Source organism: Pipistrellus kuhlii, unplaced genomic scaffold (genome assembly GCF_014108245.1).
Source record: "Pipistrellus kuhlii isolate mPipKuh1 unplaced genomic scaffold, mPipKuh1.p scaffold_m20_p_19, whole genome shotgun sequence".
Classification (NCBI taxonomy): Eukaryota; Metazoa; Chordata; class Mammalia; order Chiroptera; family Vespertilionidae; genus Pipistrellus; species Pipistrellus kuhlii.
In genome coordinates, this window is record NW_023425504.1 from 20,419,294 (window position 1) to 20,432,184 (window position 12,891).

The 12,891-nt window shown below is 41.9% G+C and overlaps 1 protein-coding gene across 1 annotated transcript; it reads left to right on the forward strand.

The window, feature by feature from the left end:
• The first annotated feature begins 7,469 nt into the window (after positions 1-7,469).
• LOC118722214 (cancer/testis antigen 47A) lies at positions 7,470-11,234 on the forward strand. The gene is made up of 3 exons (XM_036443584.2): positions 7,470-7,923; positions 8,782-8,900; positions 10,904-11,234. The coding sequence occupies exons 1-2, from the start codon at positions 7,470-7,472 to the stop codon at positions 8,868-8,870; spliced, it is 543 nt and encodes a 180-aa protein (XP_036299477.1). The 3' UTR covers positions 8,871-8,900; positions 10,904-11,234.
• Positions 11,235-12,891: the final 1,657 nt, after the last annotated feature.

Consider the following 12,891-nt stretch of genomic DNA (forward strand, 5'->3'; position numbering starts at 1 on the left):
ATCAACAAAACAAGAAAGCCCACTACATGGGAGAACATATTTGTCAATGTTATCTCCGATAAGGGTTTAATCTCCAACATTTACTTCGAACTCATACAACTTAACAAAAAAGAGTTAGCCAAAGCAGGTTTGGCTCAGTGGTAAAGCGTCAGTCTGCAGACTGAAAGGTCTCAGGTTCGATTCCGGGCAAGGACATATACATTGGTTGCAGGCACATCCCCTGTAAGGGGTGTGCAAGAGGCAGCTGGTCGATGTTTCTCTCTCATTGACGTTTCTAGCTCTCTATCTCTCTCCCTTCCTCTCTGTAAAAAATCAATAAAATATATTTTAAAAAGAAAAGAAAGAAAAGAAAAGAAAGTTAAACAACCCAATAAAAAATGGGCAAAGGACCTAAATAGATACTTTTCGAAAGAGGACATACAGAAGGTCAAGAGATATATGAAAACATGCTCAAAGTCACTAATCATCTGAGAGATATAAATCAAAACAACATTGAGATGCCATCTCAAACTTGTCAGAATGGCAATCATCAACAAATCAACAAATGACAAATGCGGGGGAGGAACCAGAAAAAAAAAAAAAAGGAACTCTCTTACACTGCTAGTGGGACTGCAGACTGGTGCAGCCACTGTGGAGAACAGTATGGAGTTTCCTCAAAAATTTAAAAATGGAACTCCCATTTTACCCAATAATCCCACTTTTAGAACTGTATCACAAGAAAACAGATATGCCAATCAGAAAGGATGTATCCACCCCTATGCCCATAGTAGCACAATTTACAATAGTTAAGATCTGGAAACAACCTAACTGTCCATGAGCAGATAAGGATTAGAAAACTATGAAATACTACGCTGCTGTAAAAAAGAAAGAACTCTTACAATTCGCAACAGCATGAATGGACCTGGAAGCCATTATGCTAAGTGAAATAAGCCATTCAGAGAAAAATAAATATCACATGATCTCACTCATATGTGGAAAATAATGAACAATATAAAATGGTGAGCAAAAACAGAATCAGTGTCATTGAAGCATCAATCAGACTGTTCAAACTATGTGGGAAGGTGGGGGGTCAGGAAATAAGAGATAAACCAAAGGCCTTCTATGGATGCTTATGAGCATAACCAATGGACACAAACAGTAGGGGGGGTGGGCAACCAGGAGTAGATCAATGGGGGGAAAGAGAGACTTATGTAATTACTTTAAACAATAAAGAATTAAAAATAATGTAATGTAATGTAATGTAATGTAATGTAATGTAATGTAATGTAAAAAGGTCTTGCCTGCACCTTAAGAACACACAGTGGAGTGGCTGTGTGCAGTCTTATGGTGGGGGCAGGGCAATATTTCAATAAATTTTACCTATAGGGTGGGGAAACTGGAACCATCATAAACCTTTAATTGGTGAAGAAGTGGTAGGCACTCATTTTAGCCAAGAGAGGGGGATGTTTAATATTTTGTAACCTTGTTTTTGTCTCTGAATAAATAAATTTAGACAGTGTCCCTTGTTTTCTTTCCTTTTATCATGGTCTCAGAGTGCCCTTTCCTGATGTTGGTGTTCTTTGGAATTGTTTATGTCTAAAAGGAGAATAGGATGGCTTATCTGTGAGTGCTAGTCCAGTTCTGAATGTCAGAGGCTGCTTTTTTCTTTATTTTATTCTGAACATGTAGTCCTTTCTCCTAACCAGACTGTGAGATACATGTTGCCAAAAATGATGGCACTTGCTTCTCCATCCTTGGCAAAGTCATGTACAAGGCATTTTATGTAGGTATTTAGTAAATATTTGCTGATTAATTAAGGATCGGGTGGTCTGGTCTGGAACTTTCAGAGGCCCTCAACTCATGACCCTTTACTTTGTGCATGATTAACCTTCTTCTTCCAAGTTTCTATGGAAACTGCATGTAAAGAAGTATTCCTGTCTCCAGATAAAAGATCAGGAGATTAGTTCTAGTTCTGGCTGCTCTATTAAGTGGCATGGCCTTGGGAGGGGGGTATCCAGTTATCTGCCCTAGGCCTTTATTTCTGCATTTTTTTAAAAAATGGGCTTACATTCAATATCTAAAGACCTTGCCAGCTCTAAATTTTTGGGAGAATATTTTTTCTTGTATCTCTTCTGCCTTTAAAGGGTATATGACCACACATCATTATAGAGGGGAATAATTGCTCAAAAATGGTGCTATAGGTGAGCTTTTAAAAACAAAAATATTATAGCATATGTCAGTATTAGTCCTAAACAAGTTAAGGAGTTAAATGTAAACATTTATATTTTTTTCCAAAAAGAAGAAATATTTTTTTCTCTGTATAAGAAAATATCTGAAAATTTACAATTATGTTACAACCATGAAAATATTATTTGATTTTGCGACATAATAATAAAAGTATGATTGGCGCCTCTTGCCCTTTTGGCCAAGAGTGACCCTCTTCTCACAGTCCAGTTGGCCACAGCTGTTACCGGAGCTTTCAGTTCATGCCCAGGTTGAAGCATCATGGTGGCTGGTACCATGGATCTGTCTCTCACCCAGTGCGGTGAGCTGGGCCATCTCTGGAGAAGAAACCTGGGTTTCCCAAAATATGAGATCAGTGCCTGGGCCTCCCAGCAGGCAAGGGGATCCCAAGGCAGACACTGGGGGTGGAGGCCATGGGGGCATAGGTTACCAAGGAGACAGAACTGAACCTCACATCACCCTGCTTGGCCACAGAGGATGGGTGGTTAACCAGAGACAGGAAATATTCCTCAGGGAAGGAACAACCTAAGACAGGCACAGTCACAGAGGGGCCAGCAGGAGAGAACTTGGGGGTCAACAGAGGTGGGGCACAGACCCTTACCACCCCCGCAACTTTGCAGGGGCCTGAACCTTCACCATTTCTGAAGGATGTCTCCTGCCCCCATGGCTGATTCGCTTCCCATGCACAGCTCAAATTGGGACCCAGGTAACAGACAGGCTTGACTGACAGTAGCTGCCCTCTCACTGCAACAAGACTTGTTTGAGAGGTCTTATACCCATGGTTTGGGGAAGTGGGTTTTTGATATCCAAATCCAGCCTAGTACCAGGAATGTTCAGAGTCTACGCAAGAAGGCAAATAATCCTTTCCACGAATACACACAGGATAAAATAAGATTGTTGATAGATTGTAGAGTTTGACAGTTGAATAGTAGTCAATTTCTCAGAGATAACTAAATTGGCTAATTGAAATAAGCAAATATTCTAGAAAAATTGATTGTACTGTACAAAAAGCTGTTCCTAAAGTGTTAACAAAATTCTTATTGGCAGTTCATCTCATGGTAAAGTTGCATAACATGTAATGTACCTAACACAGTCATATTTTAGAGCAAATAATTAAAATGTAAAAGCTATCAAGACTAGATTATAAAATTTCAAAACCCTCCTAGTATTTAAATTAAAAAAGGTGATAGTGGAAAAATATCATGTAAGGAAAAATATCCTGGGAGTAAATTACATCTAGAAAATTTGTACTTTAGAAAATTAACTTTCATTTGAAATGCTAACAGCAAGATACTCATGAAAAACATACATGGTGTAAAAACAAGCCAGAGGGAAAATCATTTGAGGGAAAAAGAAAAAAAGAAAAAGAAAAGAGATCCCAAGTCAAATTTATATATATATATATTTATCCCTTTATTAACTTTTTTTAGTTTTATTATTTATCACTTTTTTCTTAATGAGTCTGGTTAAACAAATAAATAAAATAAAATCAGAAAATAAAGAGAAGAAATAACAACTGACAACACAGAAATACAAAGAATTGAAAGAAAATACTATGAACAAGTTGGACAACCTAGGAAAAATAGATAAATTCCTATAAACATACAATCTTTCAAAACTGAAATAGGAAGCATCAGAAAATTGGAATAGACCAGTTGCCTCTAATGAATCAAAGTAGTAATAAAAAAACAAAACCCTAGCAAACAAAAGTCCTGGACTAGAGGTTTTACAGGTGAATTTTACTAACATTCAAAGAAGAGCTAACACCTATCCTTAAAGTATTCTAAAATATCTGAAAAGAGGTACCGTATTTTTCAGCGTATAAGATGACTTTTGAAATGAAAAAAAAGTCAACTGAAAATCGGGGGCAAAAGACCAAAATTGCACAAAAATTACCTGTAGATCTTGACGGCAAAGTAAGTCTTTTCTTTGAAGTGGGGGGTAGTCTTATACGGCGAATATAGACCTAACCCTATCTTTTAACTGTAAAATTAGTCTTATATGCCGGAAAATACGGTATTAACTTTTGGTCAAGAATATGTTTGTATATTTTCAGAAAACAACAGAGAGGAATTGACAGGACTACCCCAGCCATGAAGACAGAAGAGAATCAGTCCAGAGATGGAAGAAGCTGACAATGCCTTGCCATACTAGCACACAGCAGCTGTGCATCACTGAAGGATGCCAGGACCAAACCAGAGACGATGGTCGGACCTGCATCAGCATCATTTGTCAACCAACCAGATCTGAAATACCATGGCTGACATATACCTAGTCCTTTAAAAGATTTAATGAACTGTTTGACATTGAAATTGGGACTCAAAAGAACTATTGGCCCCGAAAGGAACTCAATACAGACTGATTCATTTGCCTCTCAGCATAACCATTACGGCTTGTCTCAGTTTCAGTCCTTATAAGGGAATTCTTTGTATCACATGATCTAACGCATCTAGGGGAAATAATGAACAACATAAATTGATGAACAGAAACAGGCCTGGAGACAGAGAAGCAGCAATCAGACTATCAAACCTCAGAGGGAAGGTAGGGGAGGGTGGGGGCAAAGAGGAGAGATCAACCAAAGGACTTGTGTGCATGCATATAAGCCTAACCAGTGGTCATGGAAAACATGGAGTGGGCATACGTGGGGAGGGGTTTGGGATAGGTGTGGGAAGCCGTGTTCCGTGGGGCCCGAGGGCAAGGATGGAGCATAGGGTAGGGATGCCTACCTGCTCTCCTACAGGGGATTGAGCACAGGGTAGGGACGCCTACCTGCTCTCCCCTAAGCCTTCAGGGTCAACTAGGGACGGGGCAGACCATAGCCCCATTGTTAGGGAGTGTGTGTGATGCATGACTTATCTGGATGTTCTCAGCTAAGCTGTTCTTAATGATATCTAGCCTGCTCAATGTATCTTTTTCCAAGAACGCCTTAAGGAGCTGACAGGCGGCCTTGTCCTGGGAAAGGGGCACTTGGAGAAATGCCCAGAAAGGCTGCATAAATGTACGCCTGCAACTAATAAAGCTGCTGCAGTCTCACCATGTACTAGCAGTCCTCCTGAAGCCCCACTTTCTCTTGTCTTTATTTCTCTTAAACCTCCTCGCCCTACCTTCAGGACCTGTGATACCGGCTGGATCCGGTAGATAGGAATGGGGGTATGAGGACAATTATATGATACCATAATCAATAAAGAATTTTAAAAAAAAAGTATGTACTTAAAAATATTTACCAAATTAGAAAGCAAAAATCAAGCTAGGAAAATATTTCAACAAATGGTTAATATCCTAAATATAACCCCTTCTCATTTCATCTATCTGTCCCACTTAAATCTTAACTGAAGAAATGGTATGAACTCAGCCATGGAGGAAGTATGTAGCTCCATATAGCTGGGGGGGGGGGGGGGGGTGGGTGGGAAACACTGATCCCTCCAAAACCAAATTAGATGATTCTCTCTGAAGGCCTGAGAGACTATACAATAACTTCTCTCAATAGTTCAAGAACAGAAAAATTACTATTGATATAATAATAATAATAATGCCTAATAGTTTACAGAGTTTCACAGTATAAATTGGACTTTTATAGATTATCTTATTTAATTCTCAAAGCTAGGTAATCATTACTCTACCTTTGTAGATGATAAAAATGGAGGACTAGAAATGATAACTTTCCCAAGATCACATCAGGGGGGAAATGTTAAAACCAACTCCAGACCTCAGATTGGGTTTCTGCCTCAGTTTTTTGTCTTTGTAGTGAAGATTTGGATTACAGATTTTCTACATTGCCTTCCATACTTAAACCAATGATTTATGACAATCCCATGCTCCATTTTTGAGGTGAGACCAGAAGAAAAATAAAAACATTGAAATTTGGTTAGGTTGATGAAAGGAAAAAAATTCCTCCTCACCTTGATAGAATTTATTGGTATTATAATGTAATACCTAACTTGGCTATTACATTTATCTAAATACTATATGATTATATGTAATTATACACATACTTGTTTTTTTAAAAAAATTTTTACTGTTATAAAACTTTTTACAGAATGAATATAAAATAGAGTTAATTTCTCTATAATTTTCAGAATTACTTACACTTGAGGTCTTAAGTGAACCTTAAAATCAACAGTCTTAAACTGTTGCCTCAGAAACATCCTAGGAAGCCTGCTCTTCTAATGTCTGTCATGCTTAGCTCTTAGGAGATAACCTAGTCCTTTAAAAGATTTATGTAGTTTTTTATTCTTTCTTTGGAGGCTTGACGTGAATGTCAGGTTTATTATATACCTTCCAGCTCCTGTCAACACTGTTTTGAGTGCATACATTTCAATTCTGTCCATTTTTTCCCAATAATTTTAACCACATTAAATGGTCCAAATTCTTCTCTCTCTACTCTTCGGAGTTTCCTGCTGCTGAGGTCTGAGCCACATATTTTTATGATCTTCTCCTTACTCACATGAGCCATTACCACGTGGAAATTAGGGAACTCCTCTTGGTTTACATCGCCCAGGGTGTCTCCATATCGGACTACTCTAGTTTTCCAGAAAATCAAAAAATTAAAAGGGCAGGACTTGTGTTTCCCTAAAGTTAGCTCAGGACCCTAAGGCCTCATAGAAAAAAAGAGCTGATTGTGAGCCATCCTAGAACCGAAGGGCCTTCGTCATTCATTGGATAAACGGCATGTTAATCCTCACTTCCCAGCCAATGAGCGTGAAGCTGTAAGGAGCAGACATAGCCCTTTGTTGACTCATCTGGCCCCACCCCCATGGCGTGGGGAAGCCTTGGTGGGTGTTTCCGGCCATCCACCCCTGCCTATCAGAGGCCGTTGCCCACTTGACAGACAGCTCCTCCACTGCCCCGCCCCCTCCCGGGATCCTCCTGTCAGCGGCCTCCTCTCCCTTGCCGCCATCTTGACCAGCGACACCACAGCCTTATCGCTGCTGGTTGAGGTACTGTCCGCTGGCATGTCTGACAGCGATGACGGAAGCCAGGCCCCAGGTGGCCAGGAGAGCCCCGTGGGCGTGGTGGGAGCCTGGGTCAGGGAAGATGGAGAGCAGGATGCCCTGATCCTCAGCTCCGGGCCCCAGGGGGATGGGGATGACGCCGCTGCCGCCATAGTGGCCGCAGAAGTCGCAGAGGCCATGGAGAGCCTGGGGGAGGAGGCCAGGGCAGTGGGAGACCCTGAAAGCAGCACTAGTGAGGATTCTGACATTGGCCCAGCCGAGGAGGAGGAGGAGAACTTAGAGCCGGGCCCAGAGATGATAGTAGATGCCCACCAGTTTCCCATGGTGGGCTTTCGCTTCATGTTCCTGAACCTCTTGCACTCACTGCTACACCGCATACACTACAACAACCATATCCTCCTGCGTCCCCGTGGCATCCGCAGGATGGCCCAGTCCAGGCATCAGAGGTCTGGACGCATGGCCCAGATCCGTGTGATTTTGATGCCCGAAGGCTTCAGAGAACGGGTCGTAGCCATGGTGCCCCATGGGTTCAGAGAGAGAGTCGTAGCCATGATTCCCCATGGCTCCAGAGAGAGGGTCGTAGCCATGGTGCATGAGTCTGAAGATGGACCTGAGAGATTTGGACCGAGGATCCTGGCCCTCCCAGAGCCCGAAGGCCAGGTCCAGGACCTGGTAGATGAGTCTGCGCCTGGGGAGATGGCAGAGGAGGCACAGGAGGAGCCCACGCAGGAGGCCGAAGCCCACCGGGGTGAGGATCTGGCAGAGCGGAGCGGATAGGGTCAGGTGGTGAGCAGGGAGGCCCCTGGCAGGGGGTGAGGGGAAAAGGGGGCCGCCTATGAGCAGCGGTGGCACAGCTGGCACACTGGCCTATCATGCTCTCTCCGCTGGGTGGGGGCCCTCAACACCCTGCAGGCCGAGGAGAAGCCCAGCTCCATTATGGCCTTCTCCACCTTGAGGGGGAAAGTACGTTGCCCTCTCCCGACCTCTGCTAAGAAATCTGAGCTCCGTGCACTGTCCACAGACCAATGTCCGCCTGTCCCAGGGGCAGGTGTTCAGGAGGGAGCCGGGGAGGACACGGGCGGGGGGCCTGAAGGAAAAGAACAAGCAAATGGCATTCCTGGTGTTTGGTTCTTGGCTTCTGAAAGTGTCAAGATTCTTAGAAAGTTGATCCCCAAACATTAAGAACTGATCCCAAGGACTTTGTAAAAATGAAATATTCAGGGGGTTGAGGAACTAATGTGCTTCACCATACAATTTGTCCCTGAGGCAAAAATATTTGCCCAAGACAGTTCAGATTAGAACATACAGAATACCCTAAACCCTGGTTATCCTGATCCCTTTTTCTCTGAAAGGCCAGAAGTCATCAACAGCTCATGTTTACTAGAAAAAGAAAAATAATGTCACTGTGAAAATGATCAAGCCGCAGAGATGTGAGGGCCATGGGAGTGTTGCAGCTAGGAAAAGACTATGTGCCTTCCTAGTCTTTTCCTAGTTACTTCCATCCTCCTACTTCTCCTGAGGGTTTATGTGTGTCCCCATTCATTATGAATTGGGATTTTCTTCTGTGAATGTCTGATCCCAAAGTCTGTCTTATTCTTCACTAAAGAAACAACTGAAGAAGAGGCCCAGGGTGCTGAAAGTAAGGAAGACAAAGAGGAGTTGAAAAAAAACAGGAAGGACTTGAAAAGGTTGTGAATCCTGCAGAGAGTAGATCCAGAAATCCAGGTATCTGTGTGTAGCTTGGAATATCATACAGCCATTCCTGGCATTTACCTGTTACTGGCTTTATTTTTCTTTTAACTCTCCCAGTAAATTAATTTTAAAAATTCAATTTTATCTACTTAGAACATTAATAGACTACTCATACAAATAGTAATATAAAGCACATTATGTATTGAACTATACTTCCTGGCTACTCATCTGTCCTCTACCTATAAAGACTAACAAATGGTAAATATATCAGTACCTAAGGCCAATATTTGTTTAGAAAATAGTTACTAGATGCAGCAGCTAAAGTAGCTGGGCTGTGTGGTTGGGCCTTCGTTGCTTGGCCATAGAAATGCATTCTGATTATTATGCGAAGTGAAATAAGCCAGTTAAAGAAAGACAAATACCGTATGATTTCACTTACATGTGGAATCTAATAAACAAAAACTGACAAACAAAATAGAAGCAGAGGCATAGATACATGGAACAGACTGACAGCTGTCAAAGAGGAGGGTGGTGAGGAGGACTAGTTGAAAGAAGGTGAAGAGATTAGCCAAAGAACATGCATGCCTCACCCATAGACACAGCAAATATATGGTGATGGCCAAAGGGATGTGGGGTCAGGGACTGGGTGGAGGTGGGAAAAGAGGGGTGGTAAATGGGGACATCTGTAATCATGTCAACAACAAAAATAAAGTTAAAAAAGAAATCAGTCTCCTATACAAACTAGGAGACAAGGACTACTTACAAACAGCAAAAAGTTAACAATTTCAAGTAGGACCACATTTAATGATTAATACCTAAACCTTTGGTTGTAGATTTTTGCATTTTGTGTTACAGTCAAAAGAAAAGAAACTTAGTCATTGTATGATTACTGTTTATTACTGAATTGGTAATTAAGTCTCAAGGTTTATCTTTGTGTATTATTTAAATGATTAAATTTTTCTCTCTTTTTTGGCACATTTATAGCTGTATATTTTATTACTAGAGGCCCGATGCACAAATCTGTGCATGGGTGGGGTCCCTCGGCCTGGTGGAAAATAGGGCGATCGAGGCCATCTTCCCCAGTCCAGATCAGGCCAACTGGCTGAGGGAGGGACCGTGGGAGGTTGGCTGTGGGAGCACACTGACCACCAGAGGACAGCTCCTGTGTTGAGCGTCTGCCCCCTGGTGGTCTGTGCACATCATAGCGACTGGTTGTTTGTTTGACCAGTCGCAATGGTTGCTTAGGCTCTTAGATATATAGATAGCCTCTCATATGGGAGATATGGAAAACTTAGGGCTTGGGTGGTTAAGGGAGTGTCACTTGTGGAGTGAGCACAGGCTTTTAAGGTGGAGAGATTTATTTAAATCCCAGTTTGGCCTCTAGGGAAAAGAAAAGGCATTTATGGTGTCAGGCAAGAGGGAGACAAGTTGGTATGATCACAATTGAAGCCATGGGTTATAGGAGTGCCCTATATCCAAAAGTGCCGGTTACAATTAGCAGATATTTGGTCCTGTCCAAAAGTCCACAGAGACATTTGGTCTATGCCAAAAGGTCCTTGATATTTAAATTCTGCTTTTCTGCAAGATTGGAGCCCTGAGTGATCGACCTAACCCCATGTGCATTAGGAGCTAGGCTACTGAGGCAAGAAGGGTTACTATTGGCAATTTGGCCAGAATACAATTATTGGACCAATAAAACATGATAGTATTTTTACATATTAATCCTATAAATCAGAAGTGTATATAAACATTATGGGCTTTTTGAATCCAGGATGTTTCCTAAGCATGGGCATTCTGGACAGAACCAACTATCAAAGCATTTTAGTATGGACCAAATTTCTCAATAGATCTCTTGGACAGAACCAAATGATCTGCAAGGCAGGTTGCAAGAGGGAAGCATGTTGTTCTTCTCTCCTTATTGAGATATAGTGCACAAATGCAGCAGGTACACATAGGGCTATTTTCTTAGATTTAGAAAGTCAGTGGAGTTGGTTAATGCCTTGTAAGTGTTAATTTTCTCTCATTTCATCCTGCAGTTTGGAGAACTAGAAAGAAGATAGAGAAAGAAGAAAGAATTTATTGTTCCCTCTTTTTAAGTTTTTTATATTCATAAATCCATGTTAATTGCATGAAACAATGATATTCCAAAGTTCATCACCCAAACAGTGCTATTCAATGACATCTCACTTTTATTTCTTATAGCTAAATTTGGCAGCATTTGTTTTAGTTAAAAATAAGTTTGTTTCAATTAATAAACTGAAATGTAGGCAGAGTTTATTTAGATAAATAATCCCAACTCATATGTTTCTTACCTCTTTGTTTCAAAAGATATCACTTTCCACATTTTGTAAGCCTATTTTAAATTATTTTATGTCAGCCCAAAATAAATTAAAATGTCAAGTAGAAATTTAAAAAAAAAAAAAAGATGATGTCAAGCCTTTAGAGCTGCTCTGTCTGATTTGAAATGTGCTTAACTATAAAAGGTGTTACCATTCTCACTAATAAACTGCATACTGATTACCTGTTTAAATGATAATATATTGAGTTAAAATATACTATTAAAGTGAATTTGCCTGTTTTTCTTTTGATGCAGCTACTAGAAAACTTTAAATTACACATGTGACTTGCATTATATGTCTGCTAGACAGAGGGGCTCTAGAACAGTTTTGAAGGAAACCTCATAGATGGCCCAGCATGCCAGGAGACCAGATGACACTGCTGAGCCTGGGCCCAGACATATTTTTGGAGCAGTGGTTCTCATTGTTTGGTCCCCAAAACAGCACCATGAGCATCACCCAGGAATTCTTAGGCTCCACCCAAGACCTAGTCAATCAGAAACTCTAAGGGTAGCCCAGCAGCCTGTGTTTAGCAGGCTCTGCAGAGGATTCTGATGAAGTGCAGGCTTGGGAAGGACTAGTTTAAAGGTTTGAGAAGCACTATTAAAGCCACAGGGGAAGAGGCTGAGCCTCACCCAAGGTAGGACCAGCCTTAACTCACTGACTTGCAACTGTTGCAGGTAAACTGAACAGGACGGTAAGGGCTGGACTGCGGAGAGCAGAACTTACAGGAACTGAGAGATAGGGGGGCTGAGAGCAGGTGATGGCAGCAGAAAAATGAATAAGGGGGGAAAGCTGGTTCAAGAAGGATACAAACATAATACCACATAAATAAAGTCTAAAAACGTGCAAACTGATCACCATATATTGATTGCGGATATAAGTATCTGGAGTAAAAAGCATGCTTATGGGAGCTGTGTACCAATGTAACATACAGAAATTCATGCTTAGATAGATAAACACATTTAGGATGGTGGTTACAGTTTGGGAAATGAAAGGGAATGGGAATTTAATTGTGGAGTACTCCACTATGCGCTTCAACTATATTTGAAAGGTTAAGTTTATTATGCTGGGTGGTGGATAAATGGATGTTTATAGTAGTAGTAGTGCATGAAATTTGTGCATGGGGGCAGGAGTTCCCACAAGCCAGCCTGCACCCTCTCTAATTAAGAACCCCTTGGGAGATGTCCAACTGCTGGCTTAGGCCCAATCCCTGTGGGACTGCTGGCTCCTAACCGCTCACCTGCCTGCCTGCCTGCCTGCCTGATCACCCCTAACTGCCTCTTCTTCGGCCCCCACCACCATGGCTTTGTCCGGAAAGAAGTTGGATGTCCAGAAGATGGCCTGTCAACCCAGTCTAATTAGCATATTACCCTTTTATTAGTAGACTAGAGGTCTGGTGCATGAAATTTGTGCACGGAGTGGAGGTGTCCCTCAGCCCAGCCTACACCCTCTCCAATCTGGGACCCCCTCAAGGGATGTCTGACTGCCTGTTTAGGCCCGATTCCATCAGGGCCTAAACAGGCAGTCAGACATCCCTCTCAATCCAGGACTTCTGGCTCCCAATTACTCGCCTGCCTGCCTTCCTGATTGCCCCTAATCTCTTCTGCCTGCCAGCCTGATCATCCCCTAACCACTCCCCTGCCAGCCTGATTGATGCCTAATTGCTCCCCTGCCAGCCTATTTGT

Coding starts and splice junctions, on each gene's coding strand:
- LOC118722214 (XM_036443584.2), top strand. CDS start 7,470: ATGATAGTAGATGCCCACCAGTTTCCCATGGTGGGCTTTCGCTTCATG. Junction 7,924..8,781: donor GGAGGCCGAAGCCCACCGGG/GTGAGGATCTGG, acceptor TCTTCACTAAAG/AAACAACTGAAGAAGAGGCC.